This window comes from Euleptes europaea, chromosome 14, assembly GCF_029931775.1.
Source record: "Euleptes europaea isolate rEulEur1 chromosome 14, rEulEur1.hap1, whole genome shotgun sequence".
Lineage (NCBI taxonomy): Eukaryota > Metazoa > Chordata > Lepidosauria > Squamata > Sphaerodactylidae > Euleptes > Euleptes europaea.
The window spans coordinates 58684689-58706244 of NC_079325.1; the positions used below are offsets into that span (position 1 = coordinate 58684689).

The window sequence follows — 21556 nt, forward strand, 5'->3', positions numbered from 1 at the left end:
ACGATGACCCCCTGGAACAACAGATCATGCAAAATCTCATTAATGAGTTGCATGAAGCAGGACGGAGCTCCAGACAACCCGTAAGGAGTTACCCTAAATTCAAAAAGCCCATAGCAACACGAGAAGGCTGTTTTAGCCTCATCCCCCTCCTTAATCCGAACCCAATAGTAGGCTTCCGCCAAGTCCAGTTTAGAAAACACCCTGCCTTCCTGTAGCTGGCTGAGAAGGTCAGGGATGAGGGGGATGGGATATGCGTTAGTTTCAGTAACTGCATTAAGCCCCCTATAGTCCACACACAACCAAAGGTCCGAAGTCCCCTTCTTCTTCACAAAGAAGCAGGGTGAGGAAAACGCAGTCTTGGACGGACGGATGAATCCCCTAGCCAGATTCTTATCCAGAAACTCCCACAGTACAGTTTTTTCCTGGGGGCTCATGGGGTAAACCCGAGCCTTGGAGGGCTTCATGTCCGCCGTTAACGTGATGGCACAGTCTGTAGTGCGGTGAGGGGGTAGTAAGTCACAGTCCTTCCCCTCAAAGACATCCGCAAAGTCCTGATATTCCGGGGGCAGCATCACGGGAATTGCTGTCACGGCAGTCACCCTCCCCCCATCAGGCATGTCCTCCCTGCAATGCCACCTGCATTGGAAGGATGCAAATACTACTTGGCGCTGTGCCCAGTCGATGCTGGGATTGTGACCCGCCAGCCAATTGCTTCCCAGAAACAACGGGTAAGCGATCCCAGGGGCTATGGTGAGGCTGTTTTGCTCCCAGTGATCCCCCAACCCTAGCAACACAGGGTCAGAGCGCAGATGAACGGGGCCCGCCTGAAGGTCCCTCCCGTCCATTTGATGGAAGCGCAAGGGTTGGTCCAACTCCACCGCCCCCAACTGTAATCGGTCAAACACATCTTGGTCTATTAAAGTTCTGGAGCAACCAGAGTCCAATATGCCCACTACTGCAACTGGATTCCCCCCCCCCCCGGGGATTCTTTAACACCACGGGTATCAGGAGAGTCTCTCCCTGGTCACTCACCCAGGTCAGAACCGGCTCAGTTTCTTGTGAAGTAGCCTCCTGTGCTGGTTCATTCACAGGAAACTTCCTTCATTTTTTGGTGGCGAGACATCTCTGGAACAGCAGCGATGTTCGCACGGAACAGGCTCCAGACCTGCGCTTAAAGCCACCGTTCCACGCCGGGTGGGTGTTCCCTCCGTTCTTTTCAGGTCTGGAACTTGGTAGCCGGTCTGAGCCTTTCTGCCTGTAGTCTGTCTGGGCGATCCGCTGGTGCACTTGGCCGCGAAGTGTCCCATTCTTCCGCAACGCAGACAGGACCCCTCTCTGAAGCGGCGCGCTCTCTCCTCCAGGAACTTGCCTCGATTCCCCTCGCCTCGGTATACCTCCGTCGCAGCGTTCCCCTTGGTCGGGCCTCTGGGGGGAGGTTCCTTCCCTGGGCGATCCTTGGCGAACTGTAGGGTAAGCTTGCGGTGTTCTACTTGCCCCGCCAGCCGGATCCAGCCCTCCACAGTGTCAGGGTCCCCAAGAGTCAGGCAGCCGTCCAACACTTCCCAGCGCAGTCCCTCGTGAAAGTGTTGGACCTTAGTGGCTTCGCTCCACTCTTGCACTTTGCACGCCAGGGACTGGAACTCCTGGGCATACTCTAGCACTGACTGGGACCCCTGCCTCAATTTGCACATGGCAATCTTGGCCCTCTCTGCCCGGTGAGGGTCTTCAAACCGGCGGTGCAGGGCTTCCAGGATATCATCAAAGGAGTGCAAAAGTCCAGGGTTAACTTCAGTTGTTGCCACTGCCCACTCAACCGTCTCCTTTTTCAGAAGCCCGATGTCATACCGCACCCGGGCTTCTTCGGAAGGAAAAGTCTCACCCTGGTCGTTCATGAAACCAGAAAGTTGCAATAAAAAGTGGGGTAACTGGGCGCAGGTCCCATCAAAGGAAATATTCAGGTCCCGTGCGACCGTGCGTGGAGGATGAACGGGGGGTGGGGTGGGGGTGGCTGCAGCGCTGATGGACGATCGAAGTCCTCGCACCGTTCCTGCTAGCGCCGTCATCTCCCTCTGCAGGGCTCCCAGCTGGGTCTGAAGGTCCCGATTCTCCCGGGTCAGGTCGTGGTTCTGCTCTCGTAGAAGCCGGTGTTCCTCCTCCCGGGGACAAGGGGTCGAGGTGACTGGCGCCTGGTCTCGAAGCAGTGCCTCCCTCCCGGAGTACCGGTCTTCCAGCGGGCCTCGGTACAGGGGAACGAAGCTTGGGGTCATTGTCGATCGGTGGAGCGGTGCCTCCTTGGCAAATTCTGCGGGGTACTCCGCCGGGGCTGCCTCCTCCCGGGGCGGGCCGGCTCCCTCCGGGGCTGCTTCCTCCCGGAGCCGTGCCTCCCTCTGCCGTTCCGACTGGCAGATGCGCTCGTACCGCCGGATCAGTTCGGCGGATCGGGACGACATAGAAAACATTTTTTCAAGAACAAACTAGTAGAAAATAAAGAAAATAAAATAAAAAATGATGATTCCAGCCTATTGTCAGGCTTCAGCAAATGCACGGCGTTTCAGGCAATAGAACTCAAATCCAGACAGAGCAGCGATTCAAGGATTTATTCCGAAAGTCAGTGATTTCAGTAAGGAGACGAGCAAGGCTGAAATACATGACTGGGGGAGAGAGGATACATATATAAGGCTGATACAATAGGGTACAGGAACAAAGAGACAATGTAGTCGTTTCCTGCTGGTAACGACTTAAGTAAAACTGAAACAGAAACAATTATGAGCAATCAGTGGAGGAGATGGCCGAGCTCTCGGCTTTGTGTGCGGGGCCCGATATCAGATCGGAGATTTACACGGGTGGGTCCCAATACAATTGTAAATCCCTGGTCGGAGCTCGTGTGCAAAACGGGGGGGGGGGGGAAGGAGTGCACGGAGAACTCCATCTTGTTCGCAGGGAAACCATCTTGTTTGGGAATGGAGCTGTCAGAAGCCCTATCTGACAGGTACAACTTGTTTAAAAGCGACAGACAGATAAGGAAGGGGGGGAGTAGTAGTATTATATGTCAAAGATGTGTATACTTGTGAAGAAATACATGAATCTGAGCATGGAAGTCCAGTCGAGAGTCTATGGGTAAAAATAAAAGGAGTAAGAAATAATAGTGATATTATGGTGGGGGTCTGCTATCCAACACCAAACCAGAAGACTTGGATGAGACACTCCTAGACCAGATTACAAAATTCTCAAAGAGATGGGACAGGCTGGTCATGGGAGATTTTAATTACCCCACTATCTGTTGGAAGATTAACTGCATCCAAGGGTACTTAAAGAACCTGCAGATGAATTTCTGAACCTCTGTCCATTATTTCTGAGAATTCTTGGAGAACAGGTGAGGTGCCAGAAGACTGGAGGTGGGCAAATGTCCCCATCTTCAAGAAGGAGAAAAAGGAGGACTTGGGTAACCACCAACCCATCAGTTTGACGTCTATACAAGGAAAAGTTTTTGAACAAATCATCAAACAGTCAGTCCTTGAGCATTTAGAAAGGATGGATCTGATTACTAAGAGCTAGCACAGGTTTCTCAAGAACAAGTCATGTCAGACTAATCTTATCTCCTTTTTTGAGAAAGTTACTACCTTGCTGGATCAGGGGAATGCAGTAGACAGAGTTTATCTTGATTTCAGTAAGGCTTTTGATAAGGTTCCCCATAATATTCTTGTTGACAAATTGGAAAAATGTGATTTAGATCCTATTACTGTTAGGTGGATCTGTAACTGGTTGACAGATCGCACCCAAAGAGTGCTTGTTAATGGTTCCTCATCCACTTGGAGAGGAATGACTAGTGGAGTGCCTCAGGGATCTGTCCTGGGTCCTGTGTTGTTCAACATCTTTGTAAATGATTTGGATGAAGGAATAGAATGGATGCTTATTAAATTTGCAGATGATACTAAATTGGGAGGGGTAGCAAATATGGTAGAAGACAGAGCCAGGATACAGGATGATCTTGACAGGCTGGAGAATTGGGCTGAAAGTAATAAAATGCACTTCAACAAAAATAAATGTAAAGTTCTGCATTTAGGGAGGAAAAATCAAATGCATAATTATAGGATGGGGGAGACTTGTCTCAGCAGTAGTGTGTGTGAAAAGGATCTTGGGGTCTTGGTAGACCATACAATGAACATGAGTCAGCACTGTGATGCGGTAGCTAAAAAGTAAAATGCAATCTTGGGCTGTATCAACAGAAGTATAGTGTCCAGATCACGTGAAGTGATGGTATTGCTTTACTCTGCTCTGGTTAGTCCTCACCTAGAGTACTATGTTCAGTTTTGGGCACCGCTATTTAAGAAGGATGTAGATAAGCTGGAACATTTCCAGAGGAGGGCAAACAAGATGGTGAGGAGTCTGGAGACCAAGTCCTATGAGGAAAAGTTGAAGGAGCTGGGTATGTTTAGCCTGAAGAGGAGAAGACTGAGAGGGGATATGATAACGATATTCAAGTACTTGAAGGGCTGTCATATAGAGAATGGTGCTGAGTTGTTTTCTGTTGCCCCAAAAGGTTGAACCAGAACCAACGGGTTGAAATTAAATCAAAAGAGTTTCAGCCTAGACATTAGGAAGAATTTTCTAACAGTCAGAGCGATTCCTCAGTGGAACAGGCTTCCTCAGGAGGTGGTGGGCTCTCCTTTCCTGGAGCTTTTTAAGAAGAGGCTAGATGGCCATCTGTCAGCAATGCTGATTCTATGACCTTATCATGAGAGGGAGGTCATCTTGGCCATCTTCAGGTCATGGAGTATGGGTCACTGGGGGTGTGGAGGGGGTAGTTGTGCATTTCCTGCATTGTGCAGGGGTTTAGACTAGATGACCCTGGTGGTCCCTTCCAACTCTATGATTCTATGAAACACCCATGGTGAGCTCCAATGCAAGACCACTCCCTAGGTCTACGCTAGAGCACCCGAAGAGCCCAGATTCTCTCCCTTCTCTTAACACCCCTCAAAGGTTTCCACAGCATTCTTACTCCCTGGTCCAGTTGTTGTTGATGGGCAGTCCCTTGGAGTTTCATGGATGGGTTAAGCGGAGGTCAGCAGCCTCGGGAAGTTCTACCTCTTCAAAGTGGACGAGAAGAGTCACCCCTCTAAGGATGTCCTCCTTTTCCACAAGCAGAAAGAACCTTTATGAAGAAGTCCAGCATTCCTTTCCCACCACGACACTTCCTTCCTCTCGAAAGCAGGCAGTTCCACTGTGGGATTCTCGTCCCACCCGTAAGTCCTCACCGTGTATGAAGGGGTCCTCTGCTTGGAGGTAGTGTCATAGGTGTCCCGGCCAATGTCAAATTTGTAGGAAGGACGAAAATGGATGGGAGCCTCTTGGAACCCCTTGAAAATAGACCCTAAGGGAGCAGATAACACAAAGGGTTAGATCTTTCTCCTCAAACGTTCAACACAAAATTTCATCATGTTGGGGAGATACATATGCCTAGGTTCTGATTATAGGACAGGTATTAAAAAATGAGAAAGATGGGGAAGATAAGCATAAACAAAGACTGCTGCTTGCTACCACATCTTGGGAGATTATGTGTACTCCCCCTGCTGAATCCCTATTACTCTCTGGCAAGCTGCTTCAATGCAAGTAAAGAGATCCACAAACCCATTAGCGAGAAGAAACTCCCATGGTAAGCAGAACATTTTGTTTACCATCAGTGCAGGAAGGTGTACTTCCGATGGGCTGTGTCTCCTGCCTGTTCCACAAGCAGGGCTTATGCAGACCCCCCAGTCCATGCCCTGCCAACTCCACCACTAGATGAGCTTCCATGGTTCTCTCCCTACTAAGCTTAATTATGCTCAAACACTAAGAGCAGATAAACCACAGTCTCCACGGCTGGGGGGGGCACTGGCTCCATCAAGCACCCCAAGGCAAATGGAGTGACTCCAGGGCCAAACACAACATCAGTAGGCTAGAACTGAGAGTCATCTGTCTGGCCCTCCTCTTGTGTAATCCGCTTTGAGTCCCAGTGGGAAAGGCAGACTGTAAATAACATAACTAAATTCCAACATCTTACAGAAGGACCTCACATCCTTGTTCTTACCAACATAAACTGACCAAAGATCATACTCCTTTCCAGAGGTCGAAATGCTTCTCTTGGCAGAAACACTCACACCCAAACACAGTATCTCTAGGGCATGTTCAGTGTGAACACCAATGTACTGAGATGACAGAATGTGGACCCAGGTGAATGGGTCCTGAATCCCAAGTTTTCAGAGCTGCACCCTGGAGGCCAGGCCTCCTCTACCTCGACCTCTTTGTGTTTACAGCCAGCAAGATTCCTAGCAGGGAGAAGACCTTCTCTACTTTCCCTGATACTCCTCATATCCAGAACCCTCAAAAGGATCAACCAGGAAGCACAGAGGTCATCTCATTGCCCACTCCTGGCCAAGACAGTCACGTTCTTCCACCAATGGTGGAGCAACTGTCCTGGATCATTCCACCAGCTCATGACATCCTGCTTCAGGGTCCACTCCTCTCTTCCAACATGGGATGGCTCCGCCTCTCCTTTTGGAGACTGAAAGAAGGTCTTTAAAAAGACATGGTTACCCAGCCAAGATCATTGATATGATGTTGGTCTCCAGAAGATCCTCCACCAACAAATTATGAGACTACCCTGAATTTTTTTTACTAGATTGTGTTGTAGAAAGGTTAATATCCAATCTGTGGCAACTCCAGGTGTTGTGGTTTTTCACCAAGACATTTTGGTACAAGGTCTTCACCTCAACGCTCTCAGACACTAAACAGCTGCTCTGTCCTCCGCCCTCAACTTGGTGGCAGGTCAGCCCCATTCTGCTATAGTTGCATCAAATGATTCTGAAAGGGAGTGGCAGAATCCCCAGAGCCCTCCCACACAATACCATTTTTCTTCACGGGACCTTTACAGGACCTCAGACCACCACACAGGGCTCCCACTGAATTCCTCCCACTGATCCTACCCTTCAAAGAGACTTTCCCAGTAGCCATCACATAGGTCAGAAGGGTTTCTGAACTTTCTGCTCTCTCAATCAGACAGGAGCTCTGTTGCTTTTGGAATAATTCCATAGTTCTCAAGACCAATCCCTCCTTCATCCCAAAACTGAATTCTGCCTTCTGCAGGAATCAGGAGACCCTTCTGCCAACCTTCTGCCCGCATTCTAAACATCCCAAGGAATGGGACTGATGCCTTTTCTTGGCAACTACTTTGACTTGGAAGCTTAGCAAACCATGAACAGGGGATCCATCTACAATTTAAAGTGGAAGTCTCGCATAGAAAATTGGCAGAGGCCCTGAGTGTGGAGTGAGCAGGCAGGCGGTGTAATCTCAGTGATATCTGCCAATCTATTGATAAGAAGAAACCTTCAAGGCAAGACTAATCCTTCATTCTTCGTTGGTGAAAGAGGATATCCTTGTGGGGGATAAAGGTCGTCTACTGCAATGGAGTTAGGTGTAGAACAATGGAAAAAGAATCTGCAGTCCTCTGGGTGGACCCTGTAACATTTTTCAGTCCTCTTCAACGTAGGTGGAAGTGAAGCTGGTTTGAACCAGGCATCTTTTGTGAGCTTAAGAAAGGATGGACGCATGAGCAAAGAAACAAGAGAGTGAGACTCAGGAGGTAGTACAGTCCTCAACACTGGGTCTTCCTCCAAGTGATCTTTAACCCAAGTACAGTTGCCATACAGATAAGATGTTCTGAATATAATCTAACATTCTCCATAGGACAAAAAGCCTGGAGACTGGAAACCATACTGGAAGGTGAAGATTCCAAATTGTGGCTGGGATTATTGGAATCAGAAGAAAAAGAGCCCCTGCTCTGAAGGCACAGAATCCGAGGAATCCTGGGGAAGAGTGCTGAATGGCAGATGGCCCAGAGGGCAAATCAACTGGCATGCCGTGGAGTTTTCTCCAAACATCAAAAAATACCAAAGTCTCTTAAGATCTTGGATAGAGCAGTTTCATGATCTCCTCCTTGAGTACCTCTCAGCTTAGATTTAGACCGGTCCAAGGCTAGCCTGATTTCGTAGGATCTCAGAAGCTAAGCAGGGTCAGCCCTGGTTAGTATTTGGATGGGAGACCACCAAGGAAGTCCAGGGTTGCTGTGCAGAAGGCAGCACTGGCAAACCACCTCTTGCCATGAAAACCCCAAAAGGGGTCGCCATAAGTCAGCTGTGACAAGCTTACACTGGAAAAATAATTAACATCATCACCCACAATTACCTCCCCATTTTTAAAGGAGTCAAGTTTAGATAGTGTGATGGTAATAAAATCTATCTGTTTTGAGTGGGAGAGTAAAGGGAGCATAATGTTAGATTGTGGTAATTTTGCTTATCTTTCACAAAAAATTATCTACCCTGTTTATCTATTAGAACATCCTGAACTTGAAAATTGAAATTTCTGGAGATCAAGATTGCACCCCCCCCCTTGATTTTGAGCCACCAGCAGCAGCATATTGGAAGGGGGACCAGGATGATTTCAGAACAGGATAGAAGTTTTGGTTTTGGTGTGTTTCTTGTAAAAACAAGACATTATGTTTTTCTTTGACCAACACATCTGTAATTCTTCTTCTGTTTATAGGATTGTTAAGCCCTTTGCAATTAAGGGTAAGAAACTTCCTGGTATTAGCCATTTGATTTTAAGGGCATGTATTTGCTCCATTTGTAGTGATTACTCCCAGTAAGGCTGCAGTGGTAATCTCCATCTGGGGAACATACATATGTCATTGCATCTTTTTCTATAAACAAGATATGTACCAAGAATAACCTGAAAAAGATTAACTTGTTTTAACACACAACTTATAGGGGGAAAGCGATAACCCACCTCCTTAGAGGTAAGGAACACCAGATGTGGAAATAATTTATTTCCCAAGAGGCTACAAATGGCCCATCTGGAGTGGTGTATTTAATGGAGGAAAAAGAATTACCAACATAACCCCCCTCCCCACCGCTTTATATATAGCTTAACTTAAAAACGTGCATATTTAACAGCTACTATACTTATCAGAAGTTTCCATTTCCCATATTATATAGGTGCTGGCAAATATGGCGCTGAGTTAAGACGTGCCGGCTGCAGCTCTCCGCAAGATAAGTTTATTTTGCCTTCAACTGTTTTTTTTATCTGGCTTACTCTCTGTGCTGAGAAGCAGCTCTAAATCTAGACTAAGGGAGTTTGTTATCACCACAGACCAAGGGAGTAGACCTTTTTGGTTATTTCTGTGGTATTACATCAGTAAAGACCTCCATTCACCAGCTGATAAACCTTAAGCCTTAACTTTAATTATTAAGCTGCTGACTCCTTTAGCACTATTTTGCTGAAACCTTAACTCAGTCACGCCGCCCTTTACAAGCCGTCTTCAGCTTACTATAAACAGATGAAGTGACCTTGCCTAATTACTGGGAAGACTGTTAGACCAGATAATGGGTGCTAACAAGCGGGCACATGACTCTGAAGACTTCTGTGCTCCCCCTGCTCGTAAGCAGAAGAAAATGGAAGATTATTTTGTGTCAGGGAAAGAGTTATTATACAATGTTCCTACCTCTAATCGGTTCACTCCCCTAGCTGATTGCTCACTGGGTCCTCTGGTCGAAATACCTAACGCATAGGATAACCCTGTTGAGCATACGGATAATTTACAATATGCAACAAAAAGCACAGAGGGAGGTGATAGTGTCCTAAAAGAGTTATCTTTGCTAACAGCAAAAACGGTGGACCTTATCTTTGTAATACTGCAGCAAATTAAGGTTGAGCTTGAGAAACTTTCTCGGACAGTAGAGGGCTTAAAGGGCAATGATTTGTCTCACCGGGTGCAGTCTTCTTGCAGTGCAGCTGCTCCACTGAAGGAGAAGATCCATGGCCGAGTAAGGGAAAAGGAGAAGGAATGCAGAGATTCTTGCAACCTCATCCTGCAGCCACGCAAGGTCTGCTTAACAATATGCAGACACAAAGGTCATTTGCCCATCTGGACTTCAAAAACACAGGTCACTGCTCACTTGAGAACCCTCCTGCCAGCGATTCACATCCCAATTGACTTAGATTCAGTGGAAGTTTTAAACAACTCCAATCAAGTGCAGAGGATTTTACTCACATTTGTTAGCTCGAATCTACCCTCATTACTGATGCGGCGGAAACACTTTCTGAGCTGCAGAGGAATTTTCCAGGAAAGAGCCTTTGTCAATACCATATTAACCCCTTTGCTGCCAAAAATACATCGCTCCTATGCCTCAACAAATAAGTTGGACTCCTCTCCGATTACATCAGCTGTCCCTCTCCAACAGGACACACCTATTTCAAATAGGGCAAGTCTGATGGACGCTCCCCCGATTACAACACTTACTTCATCTCAGCAGGATCTTATTAGCTGGAGCGATGTACCTAAAGTCCCTGCATGCCGCCATGAGGGGCCCCAACTTGATAATTCTATTGAAGAAAACATCATCAACTCCTTTTTGACCCTCTCAGAGGCTTATCAACTTGCTATAACCAAAAGACTGAAATACTTAAGGCACAATCTCTTAACGATTAAGGAAACCTCTACAATCCAGACTTTGCCTGCATGCTTAGAGTGTGGCTTTAAAGTGACAGACACGCCTGACTCATATCATATAGGTGTATCAAACCGAACCTAGAGCCACACTGTAGTATGAAGATAAAAAGTATAATTGGCAAACCAGTATGGGTGGCTATAGACCCAGACTATATTTCAAGTAGTAAATTTATTTTTTAGAGGGTCTTAACCATCTTCCACTGACATCCAGGTTTGAATATTTTCGTTGCTGCTCTTTTTTCACTGTTTCGGGAGGGGGGGATTGATGTTGAGGGTTTCCAGTAATTTCACGCCCTGAGATTCATTAGTGGCTGTGAGAAAGGAACCTTTATGTCTCACTATCAGTTTAAATGGGTAGTCCCATTTATAACTGATGTGTTTACACAAAGTTTCTGTGACTGGTTTAAGCTGCTGAGGCCTTCCCAAAGTCTCTGCTGATATATCCTGAAAGACTTGGGTTTCTTGAAAATGCCACATGTAGAATTTTCTTCTCTGATATATGATGCAGGAAGCAAGCTATGATATCTTGAGGAAATTTTGAATGCCTGTCTTGTAAAGGGCCGATTCGATGGACTCTTTTAATTACCGGAGAGATTCCTTCTTCCAGCTAGTCGGGTAGAGATAAATAGAGATGCGTCTGTGACTTCCACTTTTTTAACAAATCTGTGAAAACGCAGATTATCCTCGCATGCTCTGTCCTCAAAGTCTTGGGATTTTTGTTTTCAACAATTCCTCATTACATTGCAGGCACTGGTTCTCTGTCTGTTGAGTGAGTGCCATCTCCATTGCTTTAAACCTTCCTTTATTTTCTTAAGCTGGGAGGTTATAGGCTCCATAAGAGATTCCAATTGGAGAGAAGTGACAAGTGGAGTGCCTCAGGGATCTGTCCTGGGCCCTATGCTGTTCAATATCTTTATAAATGATTTTAATGAAGAGGAGAGGCTCATTAAATTTGCATTTAGGTAGGAAAAATCAAATGCATAATTATATGATAGGGGAGACTTGTCTTGGCAGTAGTGTGTGTGAAAAGGATCTTGGGGTCTTAGTAGACCAAACACTGAACATGAGTTAGCAGTGTGATGTGATAGCTAAAAAGGCAAATATGATTTTGGGCTGAATAAACATAAGTATGGTGTCCAGATCACGCAAAGTGATGGTATCACTTTACGCTCTCTGGTTAGACCTCACCTAGAGTATTGTGTTCAGTTTTGGGCACCGCAATTTAAGAAGAATGTAGACAAGCTGGAACGTGTTCGGAGGAGGGCAACGAAGGTAGTGAGGTTATAATGATATAAAGACACCCCACAATTCAACAAGGATTCTGTATCAAAATGATTATGAAAATAAGTCACACATTGGCTGTTAGATGCAGAAGTTGCAAGTGCTTTGGTGAGAAAATGGGAATGGTGGAGAAAGCTGTCCTTACCATTATCCATTTCCTTAAGTAGCTGGTCACGCTGTAGCAACTTCGAAATGTCTGTTTCCAGGCCTTGGTTAAGGATCTGCTCCACCACCTCCCGATCCTCATTCAGGCGGAAATTGAAGTCTCCGAACCAGAAGACGTCATCAAAACGTGTTGTGACGTCTGCTGTAAAGCCAAGCAAGGACGTGAGCAACGAGAGGAGAATCCTGGGCACAGGCTGCCCTTGAGTGGAAGATCAGAAAACAGATGGGCAGCAACCCAGACAGTGAGGAAGTTGGGTGCAAGGAGGCTGCCACAGATAGGATTCCACCTTCAGTGCCTACGAGGCAAATTTTCTAATATGAAGTCACTGCTTTGTTTTAAATTTTAAGTTACCCGATTTCCTTATTTAGCAAACAACTTTAGTAGTGTATATAGCTGTAACTACATCAATTATAGCACAGTAATGCTATTTGTTTTTTAATTACATTTTAGACTCTTATGATTAATTTTTGCCAACATGCTTCACACCTATCAATAGATGACATCTTAAAGTGGGTATTTTTTAGCTTGAATATACCTTATAAATATATTTCTACAACAATATTTATAACAGTTTTCTATAGAACATTTTGTTGTTTTAAATTTATTAAATAAATTAAAGATGTTTCAAGACAAAAAAAACAAGAATGTAAAGAATTATGGAAGGGGCTTAGTCCAACAGCTTATTATGATATTTATATAGTGTTTATATTCTTGACATTTTACTTATTTTAGATACACAACATTTATGTTTTAGAGACCATGGATGAATGTTTCCTTATGTTGGTATGCTTTTTAATTTGAATGCTTTCTCATCAAAGGACAATTATTCTACTATGTTTTTGTATCTGTTCCTGAACCTTTTTTGGGTGTTTGGTTTGGTTTGGTTGTTGGTCCCCATCCACTGCCTATTTTTGCCTGCATATATTACTAGATGGTCAGTCACATAGGGTAACTGTGAGAACAGAACAGCACAACTCCATCTAGGGTGCTCAGAACTCTATGAGGCAGCATGACATACATAAATAAACATGTATTATCTGATAGCTGGAACAGTGAGTGACAATATTCATTAGCATTTGACTAAGGATGCCCAATGCTAGAATTATGCCCATGACCCACAATAATCCGTGGCCCATCTCAACTTTGGTTTATCCACCCCACAGCCCAGAGTCAGTCCCAAACCACAATTTTACTGCAAAAAGGAACGTTTCACTGTTGCACATCATAGTGGGAACGCTGACTTGGAAAGGACAGCTAAATTTACAGTACAAAATTTTTATATAAAAACAGGGTACATCTGACGGCCAAGCCACTCACATGGACTGGAGCGATAGGGGTTGGTATCTGGAATGGTTTTGGGTAGCGCAAGAGCCTGGATGGTCTTGTTGTAGTCCAGCACCCTCTCGTAGACTTTGCCATCTCCAGCTGAAAAAGATGAGATCTGAGCAAGGCATCAGGGAAGCAAGACTGGGGCCAGAGAGACATGTCAGCAGCTTCCACATGGGTTGCGTTGAAACAATTTCTAAGCCAAGGGGAGGAAATGGATGCCACTTCCCGGCTCTGGCACAGGTATCATTTATGTGGCAGGAAGACTGTGCCAGTGGAGGAGCGGCATGCAGCTCCGCGGCGCTCAGGTGCCGATGGAACTGCCCTCACCACCAGTGTAAGTGCGTCTTGTGGCGTGATTAGACGCACTTACGCTGGCAGCGAGGTCACGCCGCCTCCTAAGGGGAATCGTCCCCCAGCCTCAGGAATGCACGGTAAGAGTTGTTCGACAGTGGAATCAGCTACTTAGGGAAGTGGTGAGGTCCCCCTCACTGGCAGTCTTTAAGCAGAGTCTGGAAAAACACTTGTCAGGGATGCTCTAGGCTGATCCTGCATTAAGCAGGGGGTTGGACTAGATGGCCCCTTCCAACTCTACGATTCTATCTTTTTCCAGCAGTGGAAAAGTGGGAATAATATAAAGATTGATGAGAGGGATAAAAATGCTAGGAGATAGTGGTCCCAAGTGAGGGATAAGGAGATGCCAGCACTGGCAAGTCCTATCCTGAAATGTCAGCAAGCCCTGCATATACAACATGAAGCTCTGCTGCAAGGATTCAGACTTGCTTGGTGGCAAGAGAAGAGCAGGGAAGTTGAAGTGCTACGGATGCCAGATGCCCTGGAAGAGCACCCACTGTGCTGTTTACATGGAAGGCACCCCTTCTCCATAACAAGGACAGTCAATTGATCTCTCAGAGGAACGTTTCTTGCCAACTGGCTTTTTCTTTAAAGGAGACACACATGTGCATGCAGCCCCTCCCCAACCAACCCAGCACTATGGTCTCCGGAAAAGACGATCTGCCCAATCTTTAAACCAGATAGTAGTAGAGCATCTGACGATGATGTTCAAGTCAGCAGTTCTGGAACAAAGCCCTCTACCCTGCCCAGGGCCAATGCTGGTGGGAAATCTGTGAACTACTTACATGTGAAATGGGATGTGATGAAAAGGAAGGATGTGCCGAAGAAAGTAAAGCAGACTCCCAGGGCACCCTTGGTTTTGATCTGGGACACGATGCGAGTTGTCACTGTGGCATACTCCACCTCTGGTGAAAGACAAGGCCTGTCAAAGGGCACTTCAAGCAAATCTGGCCAAGAGAGCACCAGAGCCCAGCTCTTGGCCAACGGTTGTCTCTAACCCTCTAACCTCTACAGCAAACAATGGCCTTGCTGACTATTGTGGGTTTGGCTGATCATTCTCATAAAAGTGACAGCGTTTGCTTATTAAAACATAGGTGTTCTCACACTTCAGAAAAATAATTCTGCTGTGTAAAGCAACTGTATAAACTGTGAACAATTTCCTCATTTAAATGTTAAAATGTTAACAAGCTCACAATTTGTCTATCCCCCATACATATTATTAGCTCTGCAACTGATGTTTGTCAAGAACCATTAACACGTTAACGTGCTCTATTGTCAGTCTTGTGTACAGATGATTAACCGTAAAGGAAACACACCACCCTGGAACACTACACAGGTAAGCCCTCTGCCAGTGTTCAAAGCCTTGGAAAATATTTACAGCAACACGTAAACGGTAAACAAATCCTTATTGTCTAATGTTTAAGCAACTAATATTTTACTTCGCTACCATTTGCCTTTAGAAGAGTAAAAGTTGGTTTTTATATGCCGACTTTCTCTACCACTTAAGGAAGAATCAAACCAGCTTACAATCACCTTTCCTTCCCCTCCCCACAACAGACACCTTGTGAGGTAGATGGGGCTGAGAGAGCTCGGAGAGAGCTGTGACTTGCCCAAGGTCACCCAGCAGGCTTTGTGTGGAGGAGTGGGGAATCCAACCCTGTTCTCCAGATTAGCCTCCACCACTCATGGGGAGGAGTGGGGAATCAAACCTGGTTCTCCAGATTAGAGTCCACCACTCCAAACCACTGCTCTTAACCACTACACCACGCTGGCTCTCAATAGTTTCAATGAAAAAAATCAGACCATACATGAAGTAACAAACAAATCACTCTGCTGTCCTCCAAAAGGCAATTTCAAATTAGTGATATGTGAACTAGTTAAAAGCTGAACATCTAATGGGTGAAACACACCTGAACAGAACCAGATGAGATCCCTGCGCAAGAAGACCGACATGTACAGCACTCCATGGGCAGCTGCGTGCAGCATGACATAGTGGGGGCCGAGTGTCTCCTGCAGGCGGATCTCCCATTCTCGCCTAGTGAAGAGAAGCCAAGCCACGCTGTTCCTCATTCCTCCTTAGTAAACCACACTCTACCAGATCCAAGGAAAACTCATGACAGGTCAGGCTTGTTTGCACAAGATGGGACAACTGAAATTGGGTTCAAGGTCATTGGTTCAGTGTGCCTTATTTACCCAGGCAGGCTACCTGACTTGGTTCACACAAAAGTCTCTGCCGGCAGGGAATTCCAGCCACTGGAAACAGAAGCCAAGTCCAAAGCCTCTCATTACAGGGGAACGCCAGGCTTTCAGCCTCTGACTTGGGGAATTAATACTCTGAGATTAACAAATAGGAAAATGGAATGATGGCAAACAGCAGGGAGTCACAGCCTTCAGGAGAATGCCTCAGAATAAGACCTACAGTAGCAGCGTGATTTCAAAATGTAAAATTGAACTAGGAAACCCTACTCCACACAACACCATTTTACCAAACGCAGAAGGAGTCTGTTAAAAATTTAGCTGCCTCCTAGCAGAATCAACCTTGACACGGTGTGTGGGGACTGCAAGGCCAAAGGCAGACAGGGATGTGTGCCAGAAAGGGGTGGGTGAAAAGCAGCCTCCAGTTTGGCAATCGCTGTCCTCTCTTTCCATACCTATCTGGACAGCCTTCTTGGATCCCTATCACATACATGTCCTGGGCATAGTCAGGGTCTGACGGCAGCAGCAAATCATCCAGCAGTTCAGGGAGCTCCTATAAGAAAAACAAGACATTTCCAAAACTTCAGGTGAGCATTTAGCGGGAGGGAAGAACAAACCCCATCAAGCTACAATTATTGCAACTGGGCCATTTGGAGCCCAGGACAAGAGTGGATTTCCTCCATGTAGGATTTGAACAGCTCCTAGATTCATGGCTGCCTGGAGATTAGCAGTTGTAATCTATTTGTGGGATTATAGGATTGGCCTGTTCCCCCTGACCTGCACACAGCCAGCAAAGCAGAGCATGAGACCTGCTACAAGGAAAATACAGGTTCAGTTACATGGGAAAGGTTCACACACTCAAAGCAGATGGCTTTGAGTTCCATGGTTCTGGAATCAAACATTTTGAGGATATTTGTGCTTCCTTCTTCCCTTGCAACCCACTGCTCCTGTGCCTTATTTCCTTTAGACTCACCCTTTAGTTCTGGCATAGTCTCCTAACCCAAAGAGGGATACTTTAACCAGTGGGGGACTGCTTCAGCTCTTATTCCCAGACCTGCTCTCAAATACAATTCCACATTTAGTTTGTATATTGTACAGGAAGGTTTACCCTTCTTTAAATCAGTCCTGTTGCTGAAATAAAAATGGAAGCAAAAAGGCCTTGACAGAACAAATGTATGGATCAGGCTTGTGGCCAAAAGTTTCACCAGAAATCAGAGCTGATCAGCGGCTTTCCTTCAGCAACCAAACTGGAAACATCTGCGCCACCCTGTTTGCCTTCTCCTGGTTCACAAGGTTTGCAGACATGGTGTTCCCTGAGCATGTGTTTGCATAACTCCAGCATTGTGGGATTGTGCATTTTTCTTTTCTCTTCTCCCCTTCCCAATTTCTCCCCAATTTAGCAAGGCTACCATGGACAAAGGGTCAGTATCCAAAAATCCCACGCCAGACTTTCTTCCCTCACCTTTTGGCCCTGCATGTTCCAGGTGGCCACAAAGATCCCAATACTCCGATCAGGGAAATACCGGTTCAACTCTTCGGCTCCCAGCAAAGCACCGCTGGCCAGCAGGCTGCCTTCCAGGTAGCTTCTATGAGCAAAGGACAATAAAATACAATCAAGTCTAAATGATGCCACTCTTTTTTCCTGGGATGAACCGGATTGGGGGCAGAATGATGGCAAAAGAATCCTCTGCGAACGGTGAAAGATGGAATTCACCTTTGGCATGAAGGTGGGGTCCGGTCTGAGGACCACCTTGTCACTGTGAAAGAGAGTCCTTCACGTGCTGAGAGAGCCCTAAGCTCGGAGACATGCCGGGCTGAAGACACTGCTATGAGGAAGGTGGTTTTCATCCTCAGCATCCTTAGGGAATACCCTTAATGGGATCAAAGGGATCAAAGGGAGTGCGCATCAATGCTGTGAGAACCACATTGAGGCGCCACGTGGGGAAGCGACTGACTACTGGAGGCTTCATTTGAACCACTCCCTTTAGAAGTGTCAGAATGTGGGGATGCCTGGAAGGAGGGAAAACCTTCGGAGACTGTAAGAACGGTGGATATGGCTGCCCCCTGTCTGCGCAATGTGGAAGCCTTGAGACCCTGTTCAACTCCATAATGGATCGTGGGAATCCCTGGTAACAGTGGATCGATGTGCTTGCACCTACACCACAGAACAAAGGCTCTCCAGGACGTGTTAAAAATCCTTCTAGTGTAAAGTCTCCTCACTTCTATCATGTTAGCAACCACCACCTTGCTGTATCCCTCCTCTAAGAGGGACTTCCTTTCATTTTCCAGGCGGTTAAGTGAAGCCATTGGGGTTCTGGGTGAAATAAGGGACCCTGATGAAGCAGGTCTGGGATGTTTGGGAGTTCCCAAGGCTCCTTCAGGCTGGGAAACCTGGGTCTTCTCGGCCAACGAGGAGCAATGAGAATGACGTTTGCACCCTCCTTCCTGATCTTTCTTATTACCCTTGGTAGAATGGGAATGGGAGGAAAGGCGAACAGTAGTTCCTTCGGCCATGGGGACAGGAGGGCATCCATGTTCTCCGCCTCTTGGTGGAAATAACGCATAAAGAATTGCGGGAGAAGGTGAATGCTTGCCGAGGCAAACAGGTACACCTTGGGCTGGCCGAATCTCTCCGCGATCTGATTGAAAACTATCCAGTTGAGAGACTATTCTCCTTCGTCCAGAACCTGATGACTCAGCCAGTCGGCCTGGAGATTGATAACTCCCCTGACATGTTCCGTTGAAAGGGACAGAAGATACATTTCTGCCCAGGAGAGAATGATCTCGGCTTCCTCATGGAGCCTGGGAGACTTTGACCCCTCCTGTTTGTTAAGGTACGCTTTCGCGGACACATTGTCCGTGCGGATCAGAATGTGTCTGCGACGTAGGAGGCTCCTAAAGTGCTGTAGAGCCAGTTGAGTGGCTCTTAGTTGTAGTATGCTTATGTGTAATTTCTTTTCTCTTAGAGACCACTGGCCCTGAGCCATTTGGCCCTGGCAGGTAGCTCCCCAACCCTCTAGACTGGTGTCTGTGTATACCTGTATCTGGACCCCTATGACGAAATGTACCCCTCTGTTGAGATTGTTGCTTTGGTACCACCACAGGAGGGATTGGTACAATTCCGGGGTAGGGGGAAGGACTTGTCCCCGCTGTGTGTGATCAAATCCTGATAGGGTTGTAGGATTCCCTGGAGCGGTCTCGAGTGGAACCTGGCCCACGGGACTGAGGTGAGACAGGCTACCGTCTTCCCCAGCAATTTGGCAAGGAACATGATCCTGCCGTGGCTGAAGCTGATTACTGACTGAGTCATGGAATGGATTTTCATGATCTTGTCCTGTGGAAGACATATCAGGTTCCTGTGAGTGTCTATGACGACACCCGTGTTCTAATCTCTGTGTTGGCTTCAGTTGGTTCTTTTCTAGATTGACAAGAGACCCGTGGTCGTCTAGATATGGGAATACTGTAATTCACTCCTGTCGGAGTAACGCCACCAGCATCACCAGTATTTTGGTGAAGAAGTGGGGAGCAGAAGCCAGACAGAAGGGAAGTGCCCTGAATTGGTAGTGTCTCTTGGCATAGCAAAATCTGAGAACCTCCTGTGGGAGGGGTGAATAGAGACGTGAAGGTATGCCTTCTTCAGGTCCAAGGAGGTTAGGACCTGGCCCACCTGTAGGGCTTCCATAATGGAACAGAGGGTCTCCATATGTAATTTCCTGTATCTGACCCTTTGTTTAGATGATTCAGGTCCAAGATAGCCCTCCAGTCCCCATTTTTCTTGGGGACTGTAGAGAAGATGGAATATACCCTGTTGCCAATTTCGGGGTGAGGGACTGGTTCTATGGCTTGAATTTGGTGTAGGTGGGATATGGCGTCCGGGGTTCGCTGATGCTTTGTCCCAGCAGAGAGATTTTGGGGAGTTCACAAATTTGTCTCTTGGGAGAGACGTGAATTCTATGAGATAACCTGTTGATAACACCTGAGAAACCCATGCATCTGTGTAAGACATTTCCCACTTGTGGCGGAATCGTAGGGGTCTCCCCCCCCCCCCGGCTGTGACTTGGCGTCACTGTTTAGGGGCTTTGGAGAACTTGTCTCCCTTGTTGCCCGAGAATTGATGTCCCTGGGGGAACGACAAAATTTGTTTCCCCTTCTGCGAAAGGAGCCCTTATTATTATTATTTAAGGAACCCCTGCATTGTTCTGGCCTGAAGGGGGCCAGAGAGTGGGAAGTTCTGAAACTGGAGTAGGCAGAGGAATGTCTTTCCTCCTTGTTGTAGGATATTGGAAGAACCTTTTTCTTATCCTTGTTCTCCACAAGGATTTTATCTAGTTTTCCCCCGAAGAGTCTTCCCCCAGTGTAGGGGTATGACATGGTCAGTGTTTTGGTTTTTGAGTTCATTTGCCAGGGACGAACCCACAGTGCTCCTCCGATAGCAATGTTGGAAGAAGTGGCTCGAGCTGTTAGGGACATGGCATCAAGAGATGCGTCTGCCATGAATGCGGATGCCTTCAGAAGTCTGTTAAGGCCTTCCGCAATCTAACAATTTTCTCCTGCATAGCGCTGAATAATTTACCTGAGCCACACGATGGAGGCTCTGGTCATAACGGAGGTTGCTGCTGAGGCTTGGATTGCCAGGGCGGAGGCCTCATGAACCTTTTTGGAAAGAATCTCCGCTTTCCTATCTAGTGGGTCTCTAACTGACCCCATTCCATCTTCAGATGGTAAATCAGGTGAGTGAACTGCCGCTACCGGGGTGTCAATCAGGGGAAGTTGAAAGAGACATGGCCTGTGGAAACCATGGTGTACAATCTCTCTCTTCTTTTTTTAAATAAATTTTTATAATTTTTTTTAACAAAAAACAAAAACAGATACAATGAAATTAACATAAAAGAAGATACAAAAAAGAAAAGAAAATAAAGTACAAAATACAAAATACAGAAGGGTATCTATATACCTTAGTTAATACAATCTTGATTACTAAATTCCAAAATTCAAAAAGAGACCCCTTCCCCCTCCACCCACCAAAAAAGTGACCCTTCACCCGACTTCCGAAGAAGTGTCTTAACAGTTATTATTATTTTAATAACACAAAAATATAAAATTACTATAATTTCTATAACTTGTTAATTAAAGCTATAAAATCAATTTTTGCCAATTTATCCCAGTGAGGCGGCCTTAAACCATATTTGTTTAAACTCTTCCATATCTTTTCCATGTAGGAATTCTGTTAATTTGGCCATTCTCATATACATCCATAATTTCTCTCTCCAGATATTAATTGAAGGTTTATTCGCTTGCTTCCAAACTTTGGCTATCACAATTCTTGCAGCAGCAAAACTATATTGGCAGATGACCCTGTCATTGTCACTCATATTTTTTGGCGGTATTCCCAACAAACAGAATACTGGTTTTCTTTTTACTCTACCCATGATCAAATTGTTCGTTTCCCTTAGTACTTTTATCCAGTTTTTTTTTATTTTTTTACAAAACCACCATACATGCATATATGTACCTCTTTCCTTTCCACATTTCCAACATAATCCCGTATCTCCGCTGTTCATTTTAGAAATCATCACTGGGGTTATATGCCATCTATAAAACATTTTATATACATTTTCTCGGATCTCGTTAGTTATTGTAAATTTAAATTCTCTCATCCATAAATTTTCCCATATTTCCAGGTCGATATT

At 46.0% G+C, this 21556-nt stretch overlaps 1 protein-coding gene across 1 annotated transcript in view; it reads right to left on the minus strand.

The window, feature by feature from the left end:
* Positions 1-21556, minus strand: part of INPP5E (inositol polyphosphate-5-phosphatase E) — a 47742-nt gene that overhangs the window by 8634 nt on the left and 17552 nt on the right. Inside the window, 7 exon segments of the mRNA XM_056860370.1 lie at positions 5256-5371; positions 11970-12131; positions 13308-13415; positions 14456-14575; positions 15581-15705; positions 16322-16419; positions 17329-17452. Coding sequence (XP_056716348.1) covers positions 5256-5371; positions 11970-12131; positions 13308-13415; positions 14456-14575; positions 15581-15705; positions 16322-16419; positions 17329-17452 — 853 coding nt within the window.